Here is a 26,679-nt window from a genome sequence, read left to right on the forward strand (position 1 = left end):
CAGAAGAGAGTGTTCACTTTTCATTCATTTTTAAAAGACTATTCAAATACCCTTTCATCTCCGCTAAACAGCCTGCCATGTATTTGAAGCCATTTTATATTTTGTTTCTACAGACATCCAAAAAACAGAGGTGAGTATTTTGGAACATTGATAGAAAGATGCAAAGGCTTGCGAGGCGCTGAATGGCTTCAAGCTGCCTTGAACACATTCATCTTCCCAAGAAGAATTAGGCACAGTGTGATTCATTTTAATAGCAGAAGAAAAATAATACTACGATGTAGTGCTAAGTTCCCCACCTTTGATGGCAGACTAAAAAATGAGAGAGAGAGAGAGAAAAAAAATCTTTCTTCCCTTATGTTGCTGAAGTCTCCCTACACCCATCCGTTATGTCCAGCTTATCAATTAAGACGAACCCCATGAACTTCAGATGGTTTTTAAAACAAGGCACCATCCATTTAAATGTGTAAAACTGCCTGCAGCTCCCTTTAGCTGTGGGATTCAGTTCTGGGCTCTGTGTACTCGGTGTGAAGTTGAGCCCTTTGATAGAAGTTTTACTGATGTTTTAAATGAAGTCTTCTCATACACACAAAATAACCCAGATAATTTAAAACTTCACAGTAAAAATAGGGTGGAGGAAAAAGAAAAAAAAGTAGTCGGTGCCATTGGTCTAGCAAAAGAAAAGAGGCTGTCTTTGGTTACCAACATGACAGACCAAAAGCCTTTCCACAATTGCTTTCCCAGGGTTACTTGCTGGAGATGGGGAAGGTCTGGGCAACAGCTGGGAGACAAATCCAGCCCTGGTATGGGCAGCTTCCCTCAGCAACAAATTAAGGTCATTCATCTATAAAATAGGTTTTGTACCATAAAGACCAGTGAGAGGACGGGTGCACAGCTACCAGCAGAGCCAGCTCTGGTGCCCACAGCTTAGAATCACAGAATCATTCAGGCTGGAAAAGACCTCCAAGGTTCCCAAGTCCAACCTCAACCCATCCCCACCGTGCCCACTGACCACATCCCTCAGTGCCGCATCTCTGTGGTTCTGGAACACCTCCAGGGATGGGAACTTCTCCACCTCCTGGGCAGCTGTGCTGGTGCCTGACCTCTCTCTCAGAGACTTTCCCAATATCCAATCTGTCGGGCTGGGCCAAAGGCAGCCGGAGGAGCCAGGAGGGGCCAGGTGATGTGGGTGGTGGAAGGAGACAAGCTGGCAGCCAGGAGCAGCCCTAGGGCACAATCCCCCCACCCTCCATCACCTCCATCCCATCACTGGCTTGAAGGAGAGCTCCAGCACTGAGGCTTTGAGAAATCACAACTGGCTTCTGCAACCCGAGTCCTCATCTTCAACAGCCCTTTCTCCTCCATCAGCCAGGCTGAATTTGTGTCCCAGCTACCTGGGTGAGCTGTAGGTGATTTAACCACTGTGCTCAACACAGCTTCAGCCTTTCTGATCCCTACCTGAACTGCAATGCTTCCCAGCTGGAATAGCTCCTGACCAGGCAGGGCAGGGGCAGAAGGCAAGGCTGGGCTTTGCTGTTTCCAGCTACCACAAGGTGAGAAGGAATCTTTTCAGACAGCAGAAGTTGGGAGGGGGGGGGGAAAAAAAGGCAGACGATATTAATTTGAAAAATATAAAATTTTAATAAAGGCTACATCTCTTAATTACAATAATTATTGTACCAAGTTTGTGTTTTTTTTTTTTTAAATGAAACTCTTTATAATGCATAATTTACAGTATAAGTAGAACAAAATGCCATGGCAAAAGTCATGAGTACAGGACTTGTAATAAAAGGCATAAAATATATTTATACATAAACCCCTTAAACAAACAAGGGAAAGCTTGAACCCTGAATATAGGGCGACGCATGGTCTAGTAACACCATGCAGGCACAGGTACTGTACTGATTAAATTTAAAAAACACTAGAGATAGTGTATTAATATTTTCACCATACATTTTCTACAATATATACAGACTTACACAAGGTAGCAATGGCAAACAGAATGCACAGATTAACTTAATCAAAACCCAACTGTAGAAACGCAAGGTCTTGGGAAAAGGCTGCTGTGTCCTTGCATACGCACTCAAAACTTTGCAAAGGGCTGCAGGGAGTTTTGCTGACATCTCCCATTGGCTCCAATAGTCACTGTGAGGGTAAGGCCAAAAAAAAAGCTACCCCAACCCCCCTACAAATCCCACGCTCCACAACCGTCTGCAAAGACAGCCCATCATAGGTCTGTGTCCTTTAAATTTAAACAAGTTGTGCTAATAACACTGAAGTAGAATGGTTAAAAGATGAGCTATGTGGAATACGAGCGGGTTTTTAACGTGGTTTCTGTGCTGTGTCCTTTAGGTGTGCTCTGTATGACGAGGGGAACTGGATGGCTCCTTTACAGCCCTCCCACACTCAGGTTTTGCTCCAGCTCGCCTCAACACAGGCACTGAACACCATGCTGAACCCTCAATCCTGACAGCAGCACAGCAAAAACCTCACACCTCAGAAATCCATGGACAAAACAGCAGGTTGGTGTTGCCGTTGTTACATTGCAGCTGACGGACCGAACGCTTAAGACCTTTATTTCCAATTAGAGCAGCATATGTTCAAATGCACCGGTCTCAAGATGAATGGTAGGACAGTATTTTTAATATCGGGTTTTATTATTATTTCTTTAGAAAAGTTTTCTCTTCACTCAGAGAAATACTGGGCATGACACTGTTCCTTCCCTCCTCCCCCTTCAAAAAATAAAAATAAAAATAAAAAAAAATCATGAATGAGCTCCTGGCCACACTCCTACGCTTTAGATAGTGGGAACAGTATAAAAAAATAAAATCATCCTTCCTCCCATCACGCCACTTCCCAGCCCCTCTCTTCTCCATTGTTAAAGCAGCATATCCAAAAACTGGACTTAAGGGAAAACAGACTGTTCAATAAATATCAATAAGGATTACTGTTAAGGTAAGCTATACATAGTTTCTCTTAGTCCGTAGATTTCAGATCCCCGGGAAATCATATATTATGTATGGAAGTCTCTCAAACACGGTCTGCATCTCCAATAGCCAACAGTGGTCATGTTTTTAATAAATAGTATGGGGTTTTTTATCATCTCAGTACCCAACTCATGAATAATAAATGCCATTTTTTCCTCTAAGGCTAATTCAGCAAAGTCTTCATAGACTTCACTTTTTTCTTCATTGGTTCAAAACTTTCCTTCAGAACTTTTTTTCTTTTTCCTTGTCATCACTACTGTTGTGTGTCCAAAGGCTTTTTTTTTTCTAGCTTAAATTTTCTCAAGAAACACAGATGCCATCAATCGATCCTTTCTACTTTCCCAAGAATCCTTCCTTCGTACATGGGCAGAATTGTTTCGTCTTCCCAGATCTCTTCAAACACTGCACCGCAGTCAAACTCGTCGCTTGCCTTTTTGAAGTAGTATCTGTGGCGAGGAGAATTAAAACACAGTTAAAAATCAAAAGGTAAAGTAAAGGATGCTTTGGCAGTTCTTTAAACCACTACATTTCCAATCTCTCTCTCCTAGGATGCTACTTCAGTTCCCAGCGCGGCCAGGAAAAGCTTGGGGCTGGTTCCATATGAAAGCACCGCTGGCACCACAGGGCCACGCAGTGGGATGGCAATGGGACAGCAACGGGACGGTGCTGGGATGGAAGGAGCAGAGACAACAGCTTCTGCAGTACTGTGAGTAACCCACACGCCTTGGCAAGGGATATCCTCAGCAGTAAAGAAAATTAGAAAGCGCAGTGATTTCTGGTCAAATATCTTATTTGAAAGAATAAATAAATACAATTTCAAAGCAAAGTGTTCTTAAGGTTCCCCTCTCTCCCCACCTTCTTTCTTTCATGTGTTTTCTTGTTTCAAAGCGGAGGCCCAACATTAAAATTAGCAACTGTTATTAAAAGGAGAGGCTTTTTAGGCATACAGACGGATTAAAGGAAAGCCTTCCCAGCTTCCTGCAAAGCAGAAGCTGAAACCCTGTGGCACTTCTACAGCAAAACTGGGAGCTTCCCATTAGAAGCAACAAAATGCCTAATTCACATCTCCATTTTAAATGACTGAAACTACTGTATTTGCTTTCTGACGCTTCGTAGCGGTCACATGCAAAGAGCAACCCCCGGTCTAGCCTGCAAGATGTGACACTGGAAGGTCAAGTAGCAGTGTCCTGCATTCCTTCTCTTTTGCTCTGGGTCATTAGATCATGAAACCAATGCTCCCAGAGACAAAAAGTACCCCCACCCCTCCTGTGTCAAACAGTAAGGACCCCTCTATTATCCTGAATTAGACCGTTCAGCTTCTTGATTAAAGGTTCCTTTTATCCCGTTTCTAGCTTTCTTCCTTCTAAGGCTGCTTAATTGCATATGCAGAAATGAAGGGCTTCCATTCAGAGGGGTAGCATTTCGGGAGCCTGTCCGTCTGCCGCCGCGCACCTCCTCAGCCATGCCTGCTCCCTGGAAAAGGGCTTTGCCATCTCATCCCCAGAAATGGAAAAACCTCCATCAGATGGATCACCAAAAAAAAGTCAGTGCCTGAGGGTGGTGGATGGTTGCTGGCTGGGAGGAGTTTGCAAAAAAAGGAGAGGAAATCAAGCTCCCTTTTACTACCGAAACTGAAAAGCCAAGGCATCCAAAGCATGCTCTTACAATCTGGGTGTGAAGTAGTGATGGTCAGATTATGCATTTTTAAAAATCACCAGCAATGCTGGCTTTCAAATCTATCAATTTCTAGGATATGTTCAAGTTGTTTTGGTAGGGGGCTACAGGCTGGCTTCTTGGTTCAAGAGACTGAAGCAGCTCCATTTAGTCAAGGTACGTTTAGGGTTTATGTTAGTCAAGTCGATCCAAGCCAAACTGACACATGTTGTGTCCTTAATGGTTCAGCAAGGAAAATATCCTCACATCCTCACAGGCTGTGTTTGCTGGCGGCCATGGCACAGCTCCCACCCTGTTAACGCTGCAGGTCAAGGCCACAATTCCCCAGGCCAGCAGGCTTGAAACAAAACCCAAAACAGGGAAAGTTTGAATGAATTACAAAGAACTTTCTCTTTCCTTTCCCCTTCTCCGCCCCTCTGCAGATAACAGCCGCTCTTCCCAATAACTTCCTCCCCAAGCCCAAACGCTGGCTGTGTTTACAACATTTTTATTGGAGAAAACATGCTGTGACCTTTTACATAATTACAACCTTATTTCACAGAGAAAAGGAGAAAAAAATATGAAAAAAAAAAAAAAAAAAAGGAGGAGGCAAAGCAAAATCCTCCCCCACACCATCTTCAAACAAGGCGTTCGGCTCTTATTTGCTCAGAAACGGGCTTTCCATTGAAACATATTTTATGTGGCAAGCTTTGCCTTTTTTTTTTTTCTTTTATTCCTCCCCTCCTTTTTGGACATCTGGTACCAATAGAGCCGAGCAGGCCTGGCGTTACTGCTCTGTTTTGAACCTCTGCCACGTTAAGATTACCCGACACCACCCAGTTTTTGTGTGTGTGTGTATGTTTGTTTTTTGTTAACGCCATCAGCGTTCAATCACTGCTTGATTCCTTCGTTTTTGGGGCTGGGAGGAGCAAAGCAGTGAGGGCTGTGGGGCTGCCCCACGGCCAGCGGGCACAGGTCTCAGTGCAGGGAAGAGCAGGGCCTGAAGTACCCGCCTTGCAAACTGATTCAATCAATAAAGAATTTGGAGAGTCGAGCATTTATGCATGTCTTTGTGCATTAAATGAAAGGCAAAGGCTTCAAAGACATGCTTATTAAATGTGCCTTAAAAAGAAATCAATGCCAGATGTGACCAAAGCGGCCTAGTTAGTGCCTCCCGTAACACACACACCACTCCGGGCACTGCGGCCTTCTTCCCTGAAGGTCACCCGCAGTTTCACTCAAAGTCCAGCCAAAAGTCAAAGCTTAGATCAAAATGATTCCCTGGAGGTACACACATTTGTGTAATTAGTTTCACCTTGTGTCTGTGCAAGATAAAATACTGGGCACATACCCAAGTTCCTTTTATAAATTTCAGTATTGTCTTTACCCAGGTGTAAAGGGGTGAGATCTAAGCAAAACATTGTTTCATCCTTGTCAGTCACTTAAAAACATTTTCTAAAGTAATTACAGTCTGACAAGACACAAATAATTGCACCTGGAGGGGCTTTCAGGCCACAGAGGTTCCAGTATCCTACTATAGCACTCAGTCGTCACACAAAAATTGCTACAGAAAGCAAACATTTAAAAAAAAAAAAAAAAGATTTTTTTTTTTGGGGGGGGCAGGAGAATAGAGCAGCAGCAAATCACAGCAAGGCTCAGAAAACTGGGCTGCAACTGGGCTGTGGGGTTGCACCTGTGTTTGCAGTGTAAAGGAGGTGCGTGGTAGGCCAGGAGAGGCTCTGCAAGCTGAAAAATGGCACAGGGGTGAAAGTAACACCAGAAGCTCTCCTGGAGGGTATCCAGGTTGGGTGTACTTGCAGGTTGCTGCCATCTGATGGCAGCTGGGCGGGCTGCAAAGATGGTTTTTGGGCAGGACTGGCAATATTTCAGCCCCAGCCCCACTGGGTGGCATCCAGAGACAGACCCTGGATTAGCATCCTTCAGCCCGAGAGCTCCCTGGGGTGAGTTCTGATCCGCATAGGTGGAATTTCCAATGCTAGAGACAAGCCAGCCATGGTGCACCAGCTGGAAAGTCCTCTTAACAAAACAAAATGACCATTTGGAAGTTAAATGGGAGGCTGCCAGTTACAGGGCAGGCTGCCTGGCTCTTTGAAGAAGTGCCAAATTCAGTGCAAATGCAATCCTTCAAGCTGGACCTTTCCCCCCTGCTCAGCCTGAAGGAGAAGTGGCAGACAGATGATCCCACTCGCACCCGAATCCACTGGGAGAGTAAAGCAAAAGCAGCCAACAAAGACACAGCCATGGGAACAGGAAGAGCAAGGAAGCAGCAAACTGGCTAAACTGGGCCCTGGCAACCAGACACGTGGGGTTTGCTGGTGCTTGAGGAGCAACCCAGTATTTCTGGTGGATTTTTCCCTACTAGGCAGAGGTTTTTTTCCCCCCTAACAAAGAGAAAAAGCTTTTCAAGAGCTGAAGCAAACTGGCCTACACCTCAGCTACATGCCCAGACCCATGCAGCATCCCAATCTCACACCTATTGGATTTATGGCAACACTGTTCAAACAACCACCAGGAGCTGGTGGGGCAGAGATGGCACTGTGCCTGCTGCTCTACACCCCCGAGTTGCACTTAAGGTTTGAGTAAGAAAAAAAAAAAAAAAAAAAAAATCAACAAGCTCCAAAAGGTGATGTAAGCATGTCATTGTGGGTAGCTTTGCAAAAAGATCAGCTGATCCTTTTGTTTTATTTCAGTACTTGAAAGAATTGCAGAGATTCTTACCTGTAATTTCCCTTTTTGCTCAGCTGTTCTTTAAAGTGCCCAAGTGTCAGGCTCTGGGCCTTTAACATCCTCCTGTAGGGAATTTCTTCTCCGCAAAAAAAATAGGTGACAACCAACTCACTAGACTGAGAGGTGTGAACAACTGGGAGTTTCTTTGGCTCTTTGTGGCTGTGAAACAAAAACAAAACACAACACACAAAAACTCTATTTTTCCATCTGAGAACAGGCAGTTTCACGGCGCTCAGTCTACATGTAGCACTGGTCAGAAATACAGTGGGTGTGACCTGAAAGTCAGATATTCCTGCACTCGAAGTGAATTTGTCATGCTGTGTTTGCACAGCACTTAGCCCTGTGGGATGCTGGGCTCTGACAGCAGCTCCTGGTCGCTTTGATGGTGAAAATATCAGCATCACAAAGTGCCCAGCCTCAGGGTGCATCTGGGCAGCGGAGGCTCAGCACCATTTGCTGGGTGGGAGAACGGCGGGATGGAGGGGAGGAACTTGCTGGAACATAGGCAGCAGGACTGATAGCCAGATGAGCGTGCACAGGGCTCACCCCACATCCCAGATCAGAGCATTGAACATATCTGAGTTTCATTAACAATCAATCTGCCTTCATAGAAAGCATCTGACAAGCCTCCTCCTAATGCACAGAACTACCTGCAGCCAATAGCAGATAACAGAACCAAATTGCTGCCAACTGAGGCACCTGAGAAACACAGGTGAGCTTATTTTCACCCGTGAGCAGCAAGGATAAAATTAACTGCATCTTGTCATTTGAAATAAGGAACACTTCTTAAGGAATAATTAAAACAATATTGCACAGCAAAATGGCAACGCTCTGGTAAATGCCATGCAGCCAAATCTACAACTGCTTCTGAGGCAATGTACACTTGGCATGTCAAAAGGTCACAAAGTGTTAGTCCACAGTAATTTAGTCTTCCTAATTTGTTCTAAGTCTTTGTAGAGTGGCTTCAGAAAAAAAGCTGCTAGCAAAGACAGCTGGTGGACTTAAGGTCAACCAATTAAAAATGAAAGGCTCTAGTCAGGTGGCTCAGTCTGGACTTCAAACATTACTCATTGCTTAAGATGAAGAGGGTAAGAAAGAAAACTTTAATTATTTAGGCCATTTTAGACCTCTCTGTAGCAGATTTCTTGTTAAAAGAACCATCCTGTAATTAGACTAATCCAATCTTTGTCCACTTTACAGGAATGCAAGTTAAAAAGAGCCGGAGACAAGATTTGAAAATGTTTTGTTCTTTCTTCAAGAAGAATGTTTAAAAGACTAAACTTCAGATATAAAAATTTCCTGCTTTTTCAAAGCACAATCCATTTAATGAAAATATAATTATTACTATACATGCATATTTCCCAATCCTCTTATGCACATGCAATACTTACTCTTCTGTCGTTAGACTTGCATTGCAAAAAGGGGTGTTTCCCCCCTGTACAGCAGTGGAGTGGTTTCGATCCCTCTGCTGATTTGAGGTTGAGCATCTGAAGTTGGAGGGGAACACATGGGGGAAGAGAAGGAAAAGAAAAAAAGATACATTTTTTAAACTGTTGAAATACGATCTTCCTAATTGAAATCTCCTGTGGATTGTTAAGTTGCTCTTTGTATCAACCTGCACATGTTGTAAACAATCAAAGGAAGAATTAAAAATACTCTGGGCTAATGATCGTTCCATGCCCAAATGAATGATAACCAGCCCAGTTCTCCACTTGGTATGTAGCTGGAGTCCATCCCAGAGGAAAAACGGGCAAATTACAGCCATCAAAAGAGTGGAAGTAATACTCTACGATTCAAACTATTTATATTGGGGTAGGGTGGGGTTGGAATAAGGAGGCTCATCCCTGGGGCTTGGCCAAGCTGTGCCGTCATGCAGCCCTATGATCCGGCCCCATTCCCGACCTGGACCTCTACCTACAACGGGAGGAAGATGCCATCCATGCCTGCTACAGCCCTACCAGCCCTCAGCCTCCACCTGTCTGAAGAAAAGCACAACCCAACACCCAGCAACCAGCCCTGGCCGAGGCTCCTTTCCTTACACAAAGCCACGAAGCTCCCACATCCCAGCACCGAGCCCAGCGAGAACACCCCATCCCTCCCACCACTCTTACCGTTGCTTCTGAGGCTTGGAGACTTCGGCGAGCCGGCGGCACGCTTCCTCCAACTGGGCGAGGGTGTTGGGTGGGGTGAGCGGGGGCATGGCAGGGTCCTGGATGAAGGGGTGGGCAGGCTGTGCCCCGCGCGGGTGGCTGCTGGGCCCCCAGGGGTGGTGGCGGCCGGGGCGCTCGCTGGGAGCCCCCTTGGCGAAGTCAGAGCTGTAGGCCTTCTTTGTGCTTTGTGTGCTTGGGGAGGGGAGGAAGTCGGGTTAGAAAAGCTGGAAAATATGACTTTAATAGCAGCTCCTATTCTGCTCGCTCCCTCTCAAAAGTCTGTCATAACATGAAAGGAGGTTTATTGCCAAAAACATGACATTTTTGTGGTTTTTCTGGTTCTGCGGAACAGCTTTTATATTAAACCAGAGGACCAAAGAGTCTCATTTGTTTTTAGCGATTGTAAAAATAGACAGCCCATGTAATATATAAATATTTACCGGGAGCGATATTGCAGTAGACAGCTGCGTATTTACCTATGGGGCTTGTGCTTATTTTGTCTCTCGCTCTCCAGCATCCACTGCCAGACGTTCTGTGCCCGGTCCGCCTCACCGCCAGGTAGCTGCACCCCACTGGGGCCAGGCAGCCCTCCATCCCCGGGCAGCAGGGTGATGTTCTCCACTCCTCGGCCCGGCCTCTTGGTCAGCGTGCCTGTCCTGCTGATGGCGAGAAGGGGACAGAGCTCACCATTAGCCCACCATTAGTCCCCCTGTGCTGTCCCACCACCCAGCCTCACACAGCCCCGTTGCAGCGAGCTGGTGGGTTTGGGTGGGTGCAATGGAGAAAGGCTCGTGGCTTACCCAAAGGGCTCCAGTGAAGGGAGAGGTGGGTCAGTGCCCTTCGTGTGGCCCTTGCACTTGGAGAAGCAGTAGTAGTCGCTGCCTGCCGGGCAGCAGCACTGCACCCGCTGCGCTGCCTCCGCCTCGATCTGCTCCTTCGTCTTGGGCACGGCGTGATGGTGGATATAGTGGTGGTGGACATGCTTGGTGGTCTGCTTGGTGATAAATCCCTTACCCAGGAGGGCGCAGGTGGCTGGTGAGGCAGTGCTGGGCTGCAGCTTACCCCCCAGCAAGTGGTCAGGGGAGCGGGCGCGGGGGCTGTGCCGGCCCATGCCAGGCGACTGGCAGCCGGGGGTCTTCAGCACGCGGGAGAGGTGTTCATCCAGGATGGCCTGGGGGTCCTCCTCGTAGCTGCCAGATGGCAGGAGCGAGAGCGGGTGCTGCTGGTGCTGGGGGTTCACCATCTCCCGACCGCTCTGCAGGCTGGTGGGGAGCTCCAAGCCTTCCTTCTCCTCATCCTGGAAGGAAAATACGGGTAAGAAATAGATGCAAAGGGACAGGCAGCTCTTGAGGTTGTGCCCCCACAGCTCACCCAGTACAAGAGCCACATTCCTCCCTGTGCTCTTAGCCCTCGGCATGGGCAGTATGCAGCCCCTCTGCCCCCCCAACCCAGCAGCGTGCAGGGAGCTCTGCCCAGCCCCGGCAGGGCTAATCCTCCTCCTACCTCCTTGATTTGCTGCAGCCTCTCCTCCAGACTGTCCATGGTTTCTTGCTCCTGCTTCAGCTTCTCCAGCCGGGAAATGAGCTCCGCAGCAAAGGCAGCCGGCTCCACCGGGGTCATCTCCTTGGGAAGGCGGTGGGTCCTCTACAAGGAGCGGGGACAGAAGGCACAAGGCATGTTTAGCAGGCAGTGCAGGGCGCTTAGCCGGAGCGGCATCGCCGGCCCCGCTACGCTTGTTGTGTCTCCATGTTTGGATGAAAAGACGACCGCAACTAGGCATGGTCTGCTCTGGATTTTTATGAGCTAGTGCTGTGGCCTCATGGAGTGACATCCTCCCCACCAGCGTTTGCCTTCGGCAGGAGCAGTTGGTCGCACTCTGAGGAACCCCGCTTGTTCTCTCTGTAGTACAACCAGCCCATCAGTAGCTACTCTGAAGTAGAAAATCTTCAAAGACTGTTGTCAAACATCAAAAAAGAAAAAAAAAAAAAAAAAGAAGAAGAAAAAAAAAAAAAAAACCTCTGAGGTGGGAGGGAGAGACTTTAACTCAAGGAATAAAGTGAGTATAAACAGAAAGGAGTTGGAAATTAAAAAAAATAAGATGGGGGAGAAAAAGGGAAAGAAAAAAAAAAAAAAGTCAAACGGTTGCAGATCAGAGAAGTGCTGGTAATTTATTTCCTGGCTACACACTGGGCACCTTTGAGGTAGTGTTGTCTCAACAGTGTCCTAGATCTCTTCCCCCCCCTCTCCATCTCTTTGTACAGAAAATGAAGAAAGCTGCTGCAGGCTAGCGGTGCTACACTGCTGAGCTTGGCTGCCTCAAGCAGATCTATCAAGGGAAAAAGGGAACATCTCCAAATCAAGTGCAGAATATAAAAAGGCAAAACGAGAATTTCTGCCAAAAGAAGCAAACATGGCAGACAAACGGGGGGTGGGGGGTGTGAAGAGTGAAAAAAAAAAAAAAGGGAGAAAGAAAGCACCCACCTGACTCTGCCCTCCTTCCTGCCACCCCCACGCAGCCCCACTCCACTCCCTCTCACCCCCATGTTCACTCTCTTCCTCCCCCCCCCCCCCTTTTTTTTTTTTGAAAGCAGAAAGCTGAACTGCCAACTCTTTCACATCCTAACCACCAGATGAGGTGGGGCCTCTCTCCGGCAACCACTTAGCTCCAGAAATGATGTGAGGGTAGAAAAAGGCCACTCTGCTGGAAATTGTCACTCTTACACAAGCTGGCTCTATTCAGTCCCTGATCAAAGCACTGCCTTACAGAGAAAGTCGATTTGCACGCCCTGGGACAAAATAATCTAATTTACAAGCTCAGGCTATAGAACTTTCTTTATGGAAGAAGGGAAAAAAATACCAAAAAGAAAAAACCAAGTAAACCATCCCCCCCCCCTCCACCAGAAACATCATCTATGATCTCTTGCTGCTTAAGACAGCAGAAAGAGGAATTTTAGCATATTAATCTCAAGACAAGATGAGTTTATACATGTCTGTGTAAACAGTTTATTCACTGCAGGAATCAGAAGTCTGCAAGTCAACAGAATTAGCAAGTCAGTGAGTTAATTTTCGAGAGCAAGGCTACTCCACAAACTGGATTTCCTCTAAGTAAAGCAGCGAGAGTTCTGGAGGCACATATTTGCTGCAAATGTTTCTCTTTTGGGAGAGCCTGCTTCCTGCCAGCTTACAAACGGTGGGCTTTGAAGGCTGAAGGTAATGATGTGCATGAGGTGAAGTCACTCTGTGTGGCACAGAGGTGTCAAGGTGGTGCCTGGCTGCTACACCTGCACCCAAGAAAGGCTCTGCTGGACCTAACCTAAGCATCCCTGCTTGAATTAAGCCAGGATGCCAAATTTAGGGTCATCAATGAGCCTTAATTAGCACTTGGCTTTCAAGGAAGGACCAGACATGACTATGTGGGTTTCTACAAGGATGCTCAGAGCACGTGGCTCCCACTTGGCACCCAGCAGCATCTTTTCAGGAAAGCTCAGGCACTGTGTAAGGATGGAATCACTTCTCCCCTGCTCCATCCCCCCACGTGTCCTGACTCCAAGCCAGACCCTGCAGCTCCTGCCTGAACTTACCGGAAAATGAGGTAGCGAAACTTGACCGTTGGCCTTAACACTGCGATGCATCTCTCTCTGGAGCTGCTTCTTGCTCCCAATTCTGTACGGGGGGATCCCATCTCTGCACATGGAAAAGAGGTCACTGTCAGCTGGGGCTCCCCATCCAGAGGGAGGCACAGATCAGTCACACACGGCTCCACGCAGCCACCTCATGCTCTACCCAAACCAGTTCTCCATCACCTCCAAAGTAACCCAAGCATGCTGCAGGCCCACGTTCTCAGACATCTTGAGCACTCCGGATGTCACCTGGAGCCAGGATAAGCCTCCAACATCTGGTGGCTTGGGAGGGGCCCATCACCATCCACATGGATGAGCAGTAATTAAGTAAAAGCTAAAAAGCAAGCTGAAGGCAACTCTATGTGAGAAGATGCCCAGAAGATCCCATTAGCTTTACTACTGGGACATCTCATAGAATGGCCCTTCCATAGACAGCTTTCTGCTTTTGCCCTTTGGCTTCGTTGCATTTTTCAGCGCTAATTTAAGCTCTCTGAGATCACAGCTTTCTTCCTGCTCAGAAACATCCTATAGGACACTGGCACTTATGGAGTCAAGAAGGAAGGAGCTGATGATGAATGGCCACCAAAAAACTGCTCCCTATCCCCAGGGCCCTACTTGAGCTCTCACAGTTCTTCTGCCCTGAGGGTAGGCACTGCAAGGGCCAAGCAAATGTAGGCCTCAAACTTCAGGCACAACACTGTTCCTGTTAGCCATGCCAGCCCCTTGCCAAGAACCCAAGAGAAGAGATACAGTAATAACAGCACATTGCAAGGCTGGCTCAAGACTACGGTGGGGTGTTCTCACCTGGCCATGCAAAAAAATTACCCCATTGGGATTAAAGGGCCTTCCATAGAGAGCGGGGACAACAGGAAGAGCATGAAGGAAGTCCTGAATGTCCGATTCCACCCCTTCTCTCAGACTTGCTGAGAAACTTTGATCTCTGGTCCAGCCCCTTTCATTCATCTGCCCCCACACCTTACTCATCTCCTGAGCAGAGAAAATAGCTCCAAAAAGCCGAGGTGGCACAGTGTCACCCATGTCACCTCCTGCTCATGGTTTGAAGCGCACTGCTTCAGGCCTCTGGGAAGACCAGAGCCAAGCTTTCAGTCACTATTAATAATAAGTGACTGTTTTAATGAGCGAAACTAAGCTGGAAAACCCAGAGTGAAAGAGCAGAGCAATTTCATCCTCATAAACTTGGAAATATACTGATAATGACAGAGAGCATGCTGGGACTGTAATAGTCCCCAGTGCCTCAAGGTGATCATCAGCCTCTTCCAGATGCAGCCCATGGATGCGTATGACATACAGGAGCTCGTTGTCCCCACTGCACAACACGGGGCTGCAAGTGCTTTGCAGGGAAGCAGTGAACCATGGTCACCACTGGTGGCCCCCGAGTGTCCTGAAGGACACCTGTAGTACCTGCATGGGGCTAGGGGAATGACTGAGAGAGCAAATCTTGGGTGAAGGACAAATCAATCTGCACTTTCAGAGAGACATCTGCTCATTGCAGCTTAACTGAGATAAGGGTCTTTTAGGGAAGAGCATCACTTTAGGAAGTAAGGAGTGAAACAGACATTCTAAAGGTAAGTAAAAATGCCATCATGCACACAAGCCATGCTCATATGTAAAGGCCAAATCCTGTTAACAGCCAATGCAAGAGCAGGTGTCCTCTACCAGCAGCAGTCCAAGAGGTCAGATGGGGAGGAGCAGGGAGGGGGCACAAGGTCTGCACTCAGCATGGGGCACACAAGGACATGAGGAGGGTGTGGGTAGCACCCACCTCGCTCCAGCCTGCAAGAGAGATGCTGTCCCCAGACTAACACTGCGGCCATCAACCATCCCTGCAGGGTCTCCCCACGCTTTGGGACCACCCCTGCCCAGCAGGATGCCCCAGGACAAACAACAGAACAGGAGCAACTGACTTATGCTGTCCTTGCAGCCAAGCCAGGCGACGTGGCTTGAAAAGGAAGAGGAAAAGCAATGTCTTGCAGAAGCTGACCCAAGAGCACAGCCTCCTCTCTTGATTTAAGATTTGCCCTTGTTCAGGTCACTATGAAAGCCACTCCTTCCTCCTAAACCTCCTCTGGCTGCAGAGCCCAGATCAACCCTCCTGCTCCCTGCTTTTACAGCCCTGTCTTGTCAGAAGAGTTTTACAACTTGTAACAAAGTGCAGAATTAAAGAAAAAAATACGTATTTCACTGCGATGAGAAGGCAGCAGTACTGCTCAGGAAACCCAGCCTGGAGAATGAGGAGGGACTTTTATAGCCTGGGACTGGGAGGAAAAATGGACAATACTGGGTGAGAAGGGAGGAAGAGCTGAACAAAGCATGGTCACCCCCTGCAGCAGGGACAGATGGATGGAGCTGGAGCCAGGCTCAGTACAGCAGGAGATACTGCGGGGCACAAACCCCTGATGCTGAAATAGACTCCAAACATGATGAAGAGAAAGAGTTTTTAAAATGAAAATGTGCTTGGTCAGAGGTTCCAGCACAGGGCATAGGCTTAGGGTCAATCCAAGCGAAAAAGTGCTCCCCTCGATGCAACCTTTCCCTGCACCCAGCAGCAAACTTTTGCGCTCACTTTCTTGGCCATTAAAAGCTGTAGGCTGAAGAACTGCAGGGTTTAGGCACTAAATAGTAGAGTTTAATTATAAACACCTCAGCTAACCAGGCTGGGGCTAGGCCAATCTGTTTCTGGGGGAAACACTAGCTTGAAGTCTTCTACCCAGTCAGCTGCCATTTAAGCTGAGCCAATTATCTTAGCCTTTTGACTCAGATGTGCCTGACCTAACCTGAATGTAGTTTTACTGCTGCTTTGAAATATCAGACTCATGCGCATATGCATTCACTCCCATCTTCATTTGGCAACGGCTCTGAAACAAGCCTCTGATCTTGCCAACATCAAAAGCCTGGTTTGTAAGATAAGGTAATATTTGAAGTTTGCTCAGCAGCATTCCCCTGTGTCCAAAGTAAATCCATAAATAAGATATAAGCAAATAAAAAAAAAAAAAAATCCCCTTTCCTCTCCCCCACCAATCAAGAAATGGAAATAGGAATTTGCATGATGCTTTGTGGCCATTACAAAACACACGCAGGCTGCTCCAGCACAGAGCACCAAGGCCGCCTGTGTGCTGCTGGGAGACCTCTCCTAAGTCCAGTGCAGTTCAGGTTGAGATTCATTTGGACAAACCTGACTTCTGCAGCAACGTCTGACAGACTTTTCCAGAACAAGTTTTTCCTCTCCACTTGATACCAATATGAGCCGAAAGAACTCATTTGCATTCTCACTGATGACACAGAACAAAACCAGGGCCCCCGTAGAGGCGCAGCAGAGCTCCCAGCACAGCACAGCACCGCGGGGCTCCGTCGGTGCCGGCTCACCCCAAAGCTCCTCCTGCCAACCTGGTGGCAGCCAACTCTCCATAAAGAAACTTGTCCATCAGCCTTAACTTCAGCCGTGCCTCCTCAAGCACCAACTCACGGCTCCCACCTCCACCACGCAACCACCCCGGCGTGGCCGTGCCATCCATCCCCGGATGGAGCAGCACTGCAGCGGATGCGCGCTCCAAGCCCCCAACCGCCCCCCAACCTGGAGCTGCGGGCAGTTTAATCAGCCAAGCTTCCCCAAACTCTCACAGCCTGCACGGGCCATTGTTATGGCAGGAAAAAACAGGCAGGCTCCTTTCATGCGCTGCTTTATGGGGAGCTCCTATTCACTTGTTCAAGGAAATTTCAAAGCGGGCTGCTACCCTCTTATCCCCGCTAAGCTCCCCTGGACTAACAATGGGCTGAAAGCGATTCAGTTAAGCCTTTCATCCACCATGCACTTTATTTCTCACTCAGTGCTCTCATCTGTATAAGGCCTACAATTGGCATTGCTGTGAAGAGAGGGTATAATCCTAGCCCTGTGAATCCCAAGTGACCCTACACTGGTCCAGAAATGACTAACCCAATGAATGCTCTGTTGACACATGATCACATACAACCAGAGCCAGTAAGAAGAAATAAAGAAGTCACCCTATGATTCAGCTCTTTTATTTAATGCCAATATTGTTCAATAAGGGAATCTGGTGGGACAACAAACTATTTTTTTCCATAATATCAGTTCAAAACACACTTGTGTATTAAGAAAAAAAAAAGCTAAATAAAAAGCTTTTGTTTACGCATCAAGGATTTTTGGTAAATCCTGTTTTCCATTGTGCATCATCACGCAGCACTGTCGATTAAAAAAACAGCATGCAAATCTCTCCAAGGAGTACACAGGAATCACTGTCACATAGGCACATAGGCAGAGGGGAAGGTTCAATTCTGGGATCCAGACCTGGAACACAGCGCTGTTATCTGACAGGCTGTGTTTCTAGAGGACTTGTACTTAAGTGAGGATCACGGAACACAAACAGAAACATCTGCCTTCTATCCAGTTGAAGAAAGTGGTTCTTAAGAGCACTACGTGAGTCCTACTGATTCCCCTACCTCCAGACACAAAAACACCATTTCTCTTCTGCTGGGGAAGGAAACCTGTGGGAGAACACTCACACTCTGCACACTGCTCAGTGGTGAGGAGGAAAAAACAGATCCTGTCACAAAACCATCTCCTCCCTGTGCTCCTAACACACTCAGACCTGATCCAGGCAGTTCCGTTCAAAAGGTTCTTTGAAGGCTGCCCCAGCCACACCAGCTGAGCAGCTATTTGCCCCTTCAGGTCACTGGCCCTATTAATGTACGTTCTGACATTACCGATGAACCTTAATTACAGAAAGTGCTTCCTACAGGAAGTAATCTCCTCCTCTTTGATGACTGATAACTAGTTAAGGAAGCCTGGCCTTAAGACAAAAGGCACAGGGAGATTGCTCCTTGGGTTAGTCAGGCAGTACTATTAGCATAGGGGAAAACACGTTTGCTCAGCTGCAAAATGCCAACAGAGGGGTTCATCACCTCCTTCCATCCGACACCTACGGCAATGGCACAAAGAACGAGGCCACCAGGCCTGGCTGCCCTCTGGGTTTGGCTGGGCCCACAACTACCTGCAGAGCATCAGTACAGCCCATTTGGAGATGGCGCACCCGAAAAAGGACCCGGCCAACACGGGGTACTTACACACTGCTGTCTGTCATCGACATGGAGTCATCTGTCAGGGCATCACTGGATATTTCACTATCGTTTGCGCTGGTTGCTGGGGCAAAGACATAGCCGGAACTCACATGGTAGGGGTTAACGGGATCATTCCTCTTGAAGGACCTAGAGACAAGCAAACAAGAACCCAGTTATCAGCCAGGCTTGGGCTGGAGCACAGCACACGAGCTTAACTCTAGCACTCTCCACGCGGAACCCAGTACACCCCTGAGAAGCACCAACCACCCACTGCTCACACCAGCTCCCTGCCAGCAATAAGGTCACGACCAGGGCATGCTGTCCAAACCGTACTGTCCAACAGCCCAACATTAAAGATGTGGCTACTGGCAAAGGACACACAGCTCAGAAAACCCCAGGAGGTGCCCCAGGGCATTTTGATACCTTTAGAATCTTGGTCCTAAGAGCCTGGTGCTGTACTGCTGAAGACAGCAGGAGCTCTGCCACCAGCAAGCACTGGATCAAGAAGCTCATAGCTTGAGTCCTACTGAGGACCAGCTCATAAATGCTTAAACCTACTCCAAAGAGAGGAGGTAAGGCACCTTTGAGAGAAGTTATGGTATCTGTGTATCTGAAACAAGAGAACTGCCTGGCATTGCTAAGCAGGACTCTCAAGCATCACGGCTGCAACCAGCTGTCCCAGGCCCTCCAGAGAGAGGTGCCATCTTCCTGGCATCACAAAGGCCCATTTTCAGGGCGAACCTCCTCACTGAACAGCATGGGATTTCTCGTGCTTAGGGCTGGGTGAGGCAGGAGGAAAGGCACGAGGACAGGAGCAGCTGCAGATGGTAGCTGGAAGGGTACAGCTTCATCTGAAGAAGCAAAACCTGAACCCAGCCAGGATGGCTGAGCCATCCCCACCACCCATCTGCAGGCAATGCTGGGAGCTGCGATGGGGTCACTGAGCAGGGAACCTCCAACTCAGCTGGGATCAATCCCCTATCTTGGCAGGCGATAAGGGGATTATGCAGGGAGGTTTGAAAGCTGTGTGTTAAGGTGCACATTTTGTTCCCCTGAGAGGGAAGATGGGGTTGTTAAGCTTCTGCGTTTGTATATCAAAGCAAAGGGCCTTGTCATCTGATAAGGGCTGCTGATTTTAATAATTAGGGCCACTTACCCAGGACTTGGGGGCCTAAGGAATGTGCCAGCAGGCTCGGCAGGTTTTTTAATGGGCTTTCAAGGTCCCCACCCCCACGGCAGGGCTGGGGGGAGTGGTGGGATGCAACAGAGCAACCCTAATAGGGGGCAGCAGCTGCCCCACTGCTGTGCACCCCTCCCTTGCAGCATGGGGAAACAGGGGCTTTTATGGAGCTTGGATTAAAAACAAAGCAAGAAAAAAGAAGGGAGGAAAAAAGTTATTAAAAAAAAAAAAAAAGAAAAGAAAGAAAGAGAGGGGAAAAAAAAAAAAAAAAAAAGAGGGAGAGAAGCTGGGCCTCTCTGGTATGAGGTGCAGGGCTGGGGCTGCTGCAGGTACTCAGCCCAGCCAGGGCCGCATTCCTTTCCAAGGGAGGCCAAGGCACTGCTGATGGGGAGATCAAGATGTTAGAAAACATATAGCTGCAAAAAAAATGAGATAGTGAGGAATGCCACAGGAAAGAAGTTAAATCTTCAAAGATAAATTAATTCCACATGTGGGTGAAAGCTAAGTTATCCCACTACTACTACAAAGGAGTTTGCTAAACGCATGCAGCCTTCTGCTGTGATTCAGAGGGATGTGAAGCCCCTGTGACACTGTGTGGGTCCTTGGTGGGCTTCCAGGGGATTGTGCAAGGGATACAGCTCTTTCCTAACTCTGATTTGAAACCATCATGGGTCTTGAGAGCACACACAAGGACCACAGAGCTCAGTGGGGTGGGATGCTCCAGGGTCCTGGATTGGGATGCTCCTCAGGGATCCTGGAGTGGGATGCACTGGGGTCCAGGAGCACAGCCCTTCCCAGCTGCCCCAGGAGGGCCACATTCCTATGCTCTCCCAGCAGACTGCTAAAGAGGCTGTGCTGGGGGTGGAGGCAGCAGCTGCTTATGAACACAGCGCAGGGTGAGGAGGTGTGTCCAAATGGTGTTTGGAAAGATATAATTAGAGAAAGTGGCCAGAACTCACTCCTCTTCCCATCCGTGTCAGTCTGCAGCACTGCTTCCCCCACCAAAACCTCACCGATTAAAAACCCCCAAAGTTCACCTACCTTTAAAGCAAGCCCCCACTCCACACACTTCAAGCAGAACAACCCCTGCACATTTTCCACTTTTTTTTTTTTTTTTTAATTGTTTTATTTTCACGTGACCACCTGGCTGCAGGAATTGCCCCCAGCTGCACCATGCTGCCTGCAGGGGCTGGAACTGCCGTGGAAGCAGTGGGCTCCAGTGCAGCCCCAGCTCCACGTGCAGCTTTCCAGCTGTCAGGCAGCAGTTGCTTTGGAGCTTCAAGGAGAACGTCTGATGTTTCTCAGACTATTCTTATCTGGATGCAATGACACACAGCATGCAACTCTCTCTCTGCCATGTTAGGCCATGGGTGTATCAGAGCTCAGGGCCGTTACAATTCCAGGGGCTCCTGGTTGCATCCTCTACTACAAGAGGGCCATTTCAAGTGTGTTTTTTTTTTTTTTTTTTTTTATTGCCAAACTCTGCTTTTTCAAAATAAGAGCACTCGGGCACTTCAAACCACAGAGAGAAAAGAAAATCTACCAGGAGCATTTTGAGGCAGAACTGAACCTCATTAAGTACTTTCTTGGGACAAACATCATAGGGCACTCACAAGTTTAAAGGCAAAAAGAAAAAGTGGTACAAACATCGGGGGGAGGGGGGAAAAAGCATATTTTAAGAAAACTATGTTAATCACAGCATCCATACTCTAATTGTAGAACACTGCTTCGAGCATAACTTTACAATGGCATCATTTACTTTGATAATTGAAGCCAAACTCAGTTCCAATAACTTCGCACACAACAACTCCACCGGCGCGGCGTTCAAAGGGCAGGAAGCCTCCGAGCCAGCACTGCTGATGAATGCAGGGCTAATGGGAGGCAGATGAGCCCACCGTGCTCCCAACACCACTTCAGTGGCACTGACATGGGAGGAGAGGAGAGTGGCTCTGTGTACACAAACTGATGTGTGATAAATTTAGAAGGGCATATAAATAATGGCTGGGATTCCTAGACAATGGGGCCAGGTCCAGCATGCTCAGCAGTACTGATGCTGGGGATGAACGCTCGGCCACACACTTCCCACAGAGTGCCATGGTTTTGGCCACAACTCTGTGCCTTGGGATTTCCAGGTGCCTCCTGGCCCCAAATCTTGGATCAGATGCACTAAGCCCTGTGCTGCTCTGCACACACTGAGACCCACTGAAGCAAGTGGGAAGAGCCTGCACAGCACTTCCAAATCGTAGCACGCTGGGTCCAGAGCAGAAATTCTTTGATTCCACTGCACGTATGAGGAGGGAGGTGTGGTTTGGCCACTCACCAGGAAAGACTTTGTGGGAGCTTCAGCTCCAATCCTGAGCTCCTTCCTAAATGCTGAGTGATGAGAGATAACCCATCCACATGCTCTTAAAACACACACACAAAAGTGGCTCTGCAAATGGGCAGCTCAGGGAGGGACCAAGAAGCATCACAGCTTGACCTCTATCTCTTTGCATTGAGATCTCTTGGCCCTACGGAGAGCAAAAGCTCCTGGAAATTTAACAGGTGATCAAAGCACAGCACACCACCGAACGTCCTAGGAGGGCAGATCTGACATGTGAGGAGCAAGCCGCATTCATCCTGTGACCAACAAAAAGAAGGAAAAAAAAGAAAAAGCCCACAAGTGCTAATCAGGGAAGCAGCCACAGCTGTGCGAGAGCTCTTGCGGACCGGGAGCATGTGGGCTTCAGCAGGGCCTGCAGCTCTGGTAGGACACCACACTGAGCCCCCCCAGCCCCAAACACCAACAAAGCCTGCAAGATGAAAGCACCCAACATCCTCTCCTGGAAAGCAAGCGGAGGGCAGCAGGTCACAGCAGGCTCTGGAGAACAGCAGACTCTCAGACAGCAACACTGAGGCACGAGATGAAGAGCCCCAAACCCCAAGTCCCACACACAGCTGCCGGCCAGAGCTCCCACCCTAAGCAGCCTCCCAGCACAACCACAGCGGGATGAGACGCGTTTCCCCCCCATCCTGCACCACTCTGGTGGCCATCACCTCTTCTCTGCCTCCAGCAGGGGCAGAGATACCAAACCAAACCGCATCACCCCGCAGCAAGCAGGAGGCTGAGCCCCACAGGCTCCGCACAGCCCCACAGCGGGCAGCTCAGTGCAGGGCAGGAGGAGCGTTCCGGCACTGCCTCCCCCGCTGTGCTGCCGTGCCCTTTGATGTCCATGAATCACAGACAACACTCCAAATTCCCCTAACCGAGATGTCAGGCACTTACCGGAGCTAAACCCAAACTCCCCATCCCGCAGACAGGAGCGCACATCTGCCAGCAGAGCCCTCTCCTCTCAACCCTGATTCAACGAGCCACGCTTATGGCAAGGGTGGGGAGAGGAAAGAATACATTTTCAGGGGATTATACAACTCATCATTCGCTCATCAGAGCCTCCTTCCCATCCCCCTTCGCTCGCAGAGGGCTGTCCCTCTCTTCACCATCACCAGCACACCAGAGGGGTTGGTGGGCAGAATGCCCCCAGCCAAGCGCTCTGCCACCCCCAGCACAGGCCACGTCCCCTCCAGTGCCATCAAACAGCCACGGCCTGAGCCCAGCTTGGACCATGCAGCAGGACAGCACCCAGGTGTGCTATTCCCCTACACCTGGGCTACCCCTATGACCTTAACTACTTCGTTCTATGTATCCTTCCGTATACATTGGCCCAAAGCCACCCCAAATGGCTCTGACACGACGCCAACCACACGCAACGAGAGAGGCTCCGTATCACACAAACAGCCAAAACAAAAAAGATTTTCTGCGAGTTGCATAGTTGGGTGTAATGAGCTCGTACGTTTCCTGCTCCACGACCACACAATTGCTTCCCACATAACCAGCAGAGTTAAGCTCTGGCTGATGGGGAAGTCGGGGAGCTGGTAAGTTACATTATTCATGTGCCTCTATGATCCTCTCCACCACCGTGCTTAATAGGTTTGAAAGTCGAACCAATAATTAACGCGTGTCCGGAGGACATAGTTGCTATGAAGTTTTTGATCTATAAGAACCGAAAGAGCCAATGGGGCTGAAGAGCACAGCCTCTTGTTTTCCCTCTGCAGAGGGAGCAAAAAAAACAACCACCAACACCCCCAGATTCCCCTGTGCCCCACCGCCTCCCCCACACACAGCCCCAGATCCCAGCACAGCCCGTTTCCCAGCTCCCCTTACCTGTACCCATTCTCCAAAGTCTCGGTAGCTCTGACGCTCGCCGTAACCCTCAGCGTTTTGCTGGACAGCCCAACCACTGAAGGCAGCATTTTGCTTTTGAAGTCGGCGCAGCTCCATTCCTCCTCCTCATTCAAGGTCGGCAGATAGCCACAGACAACTTTTAAGCTCCCCAGCCCATTGCTGCTCATGTAAGCGGGGTTCTCTCCTCCGCTCCGCACGTATTCGAGGTATATATCAGAAGTTAAAAACATCCGGTACGCATTTTCCTCCATCACAGTCTGGATCTCAGTCTGTGCCTGATCAAACATGATGGAATCTATCTGCTGCTTCTTGATGCTATCCCTTATGTAGGTCTTGGTAGCAGGCTTGAGCTGCTTGGAGACGATGCTGTTGTTCTCGATGTACCTTTTGTAGATAGCTTTGGCTACTCTTGAAGTTTTGGTATCCTTAAGGTCCATCTGCCTGAAGCCATTGCAGGCAAACCAGAAGTCTAAGGTATCCACGCATTTTTCCCTTTCCAAGAAGGTCCGAAAGAGATAGGCACCATCTTGATCTCCCAACAAGGAGTGCAGGGATTTGGTCCAGCGGGCCAACGGGGAATCGGGGGACGCGCTGCCCTCCGGCTCCCCCAGCCCGTTCTCATTCCTCCGCGGGGCAGCGGGCACCGGCATGGCCGTGAAGCTTTGGCTTTTGGCGAGAAAGGAGCTGTGGGGCTGCGGGCATGGCGGTGCCTCTCCCTCCTCCCCCGGCACCGGGGGTCGGGGCGCGTCCTCCCTGAAGCTGCTGCCGGGGTCCGGGAGGTGGGCGAGGAGCACGGCGCTGCTCATGGCTCCGGAGCGGGGCTGCGGGAGGCTCCGGGAGCTGCGTGCCGCTCGCTCGAGTCAGCGGGGGATCCTGGGAGGCTCCTCTCTGGGAAGGGGAAAAAAAAAAAAAAGGGAAAAAAAAAAAAAAAAAAGGGGGAGGAGGGGTGGGGGGGTGGGAGGGGTAGGAGGGGGTGGGGGCGAGTGGGGGGGGAGAGAAAAAAGGAGTATTGATCTAATCAAAACCAGATCCTCCCGACATCAAAGGCAAAAAGTAAACAGGCTTTTCAACTCTTCGCATTCACAAAAAAAAAAAAAAAAAAAAAAAAAAAAAAAAAAAAAAGGGAAGGAGGGCAGCGCGGCTCTCCCCGCAGCCCGACCCGAGCGCGGCGCTCCGCTCAACTCCCCGCTCCCTTTAAGCAGCCCCCCCCTCCCCCCCCAAAAAAAAACCCACTCCGCTGCCCCCACGGCAGCCCCCCACCCCCGCAGTCCCCGTAGGGACGCACCCGCGGAGGGGACACCGCTCGCTCTGTTTTGGGGCAATCCCGAAGCGGAGGGAGAGTGCGTGTGTGTTGGGAGGGGGAGATGGGGCTTTGCGGCAGTTTGCGTGGGGTCCGAAAGAAGTGCAGCCGCACATCCCCCGAAATATATAAAAATTGGAGATTTAAGGCCAAAAAAAAAAAAAAAAAAAAAAAGGGGGGGGAGGGGGGGGGAAAGGAGCAATGGGGAACGGCGGCCGTACCTGGGAGCATCGGGGCATCCCGGGCCGAGCAGTCCGGCCGGAACCATCAGACCGACTGCGGGAAGAGGGGAATAAAAAGCAAAGAGCCGGAGGGGGGGAGGGGGCACGGGGGGAGCAGCCCCGGGCGGCGCCGACCTCCTTGGGCCGCGTTGGAACGGGAGTGCGAAATAGCAGCGCTAATAAATAAAAACCTGCTGCAGAAATGGCGACGGGTTGGGAGGAGAGCGAGGAGCCCGAGCGGGCACGGAGGGAGGGGACGGGGCGGGGGGGAAAAGTCCGGAGCGACTTCGGGCCGCGCGCAGCCCCGGCCGCGCCCGCACACCGCCAAACAGCAAGAATCAAAATCATCATCATCATCATCATCATCCTTCATCTGCGTGCCCAGCGATAAAATAAATCCCCGCGGGGAGCGCAGCCGCTGCCCCCCATCCCCTGCTGCCACTCACCGCGGTGCCCGGAGCTGCTGCGCGCCCGCGGCCCCGCCGCTCTCCGCCGGCAGCGCGCAGGGCTGCCCCGCGCCTTCCTCCTCCTCCTCCTCCTCCTCCTCCTCCTCCTCCTCCTCCTCCTCCTCCTCCTCCTCTTCTCCCCGGCGGTGTAACCGCATCGGAGAGCATCGAGGGGGAAAGGTGGGAGGGGGGGAAGCTGCGAGGGAAGGAGCCCACTGCGATCCGCACCTCCCTCCTCGCCCTCCCCTGGATATTTATTTTATTTATTTTAAATACAAAAGCGTTGGCCCCGCCCCGCCGCCTCCCTCCATCCCTCCCTCCCTCGCCGGATCCCCCCGCCCCTGCCGACCCCCCCCAACCCCCCCCAGCTCCGGGCTCTCCCCGCCAGCGCTGGGCGCATCAAAGCGGGGCCGGCGGAGCGGTCCTGAAAGGGCGGTACTCACACACAGGGGAAGGGAAGAAAGAAAAAAAAAAAAAAAAAAAAAAAAAAGAAGAAGCGAAAAAAAAAAAAAACCCGGAAAATAAAGAAAGAAAGAGAAAAGAACATAAATAAGAAGGAAAAGAGGAGGGAAGCACTCCCTGCATCGCTCGGTGCACCCCCCCCCCTCCCCTCCTCTATCACGCACCCCCTGTGAGAGGCGAACCTTCCGCGCGCAGGCTTTGCACCGTTCGGGTGGAAAAATGAAATAATTCTATTTTGGGGAGAGGATTTGGGTTCCTCCTCCCGGTATCCCGGAGCCGGTACGGAGTTGCCAGGACCTTATCAAAGCGCAGAGCCGCAGCCGCCGCCCCCGGGCGGGAGCACCGCGCGCCGCCGCCGCCTTAAAGGGACCGGAGCCCTCCGTGCCCCCCCCCAAACCCCCCATCGCGGGTCTCTGTGCGGTGCTGCGGGTTTGGGGGGAGCTCGGAGGGCAGCGGAACTCTGCGGAAAGTTTTCTTCTCCAGGAGAAAATGGGGCGAGTCCAGCCCAGTTGGGTGGTTTTTTTTTTTTAATTTTTTATGATTTTTAATTGCTAATAATTTTTTCCTTAATAAATAATCCAAAGGCGCGTTTTTGCTTT

General features: G+C 49.7%; 1 protein-coding gene across 5 annotated transcripts; it reads right to left on the reverse strand.

Annotated features, from left to right (window-relative positions):
• Positions 1 to 1,614: 1,614 nt before the first annotated feature.
• On the reverse strand, positions 1,615 to 26,376 carry AXIN2 (axin 2). Of its 5 annotated transcripts, none has more exons than XM_085240026.1 (11): positions 26,245 to 26,376; positions 23,631 to 24,539; positions 18,256 to 18,396; positions 13,117 to 13,219; positions 11,039 to 11,179; positions 10,336 to 10,832; positions 10,012 to 10,194; positions 9,497 to 9,727; positions 8,777 to 8,872; positions 7,377 to 7,544; positions 1,615 to 3,430 (listed from the first exon to the last, which is right to left on the reverse strand). In XM_085240026.1, the coding sequence occupies exons 2-11, from the start codon at positions 24,455 to 24,457 to the stop codon at positions 3,304 to 3,306; spliced, it is 2,514 nt and encodes an 837-aa protein (XP_085096152.1). In that variant the 5' UTR covers positions 24,458 to 24,539; positions 26,245 to 26,376; the 3' UTR covers positions 1,615 to 3,303. The 5 variants fall into 5 exon arrangements, with proteins under 5 accessions (XP_085096152.1, XP_085096154.1, XP_085096155.1 ...); XM_085240028.1 differs by having other exon boundaries at positions 26,263 to 26,287; XM_085240029.1 differs by lacking the exon at positions 26,245 to 26,376 and adding an exon at positions 25,619 to 25,745 and having other exon boundaries at positions 10,012 to 10,191.
• Positions 26,377 to 26,679: the final 303 nt, after the last annotated feature.

Source organism: Meleagris gallopavo, chromosome 20 (genome assembly GCF_905368555.1).
Source record: "Meleagris gallopavo chromosome 20, MGAL_WU_HG_1.1, whole genome shotgun sequence".
NCBI lineage: Eukaryota > Metazoa > Chordata > Aves > Galliformes > Phasianidae > Meleagris > Meleagris gallopavo.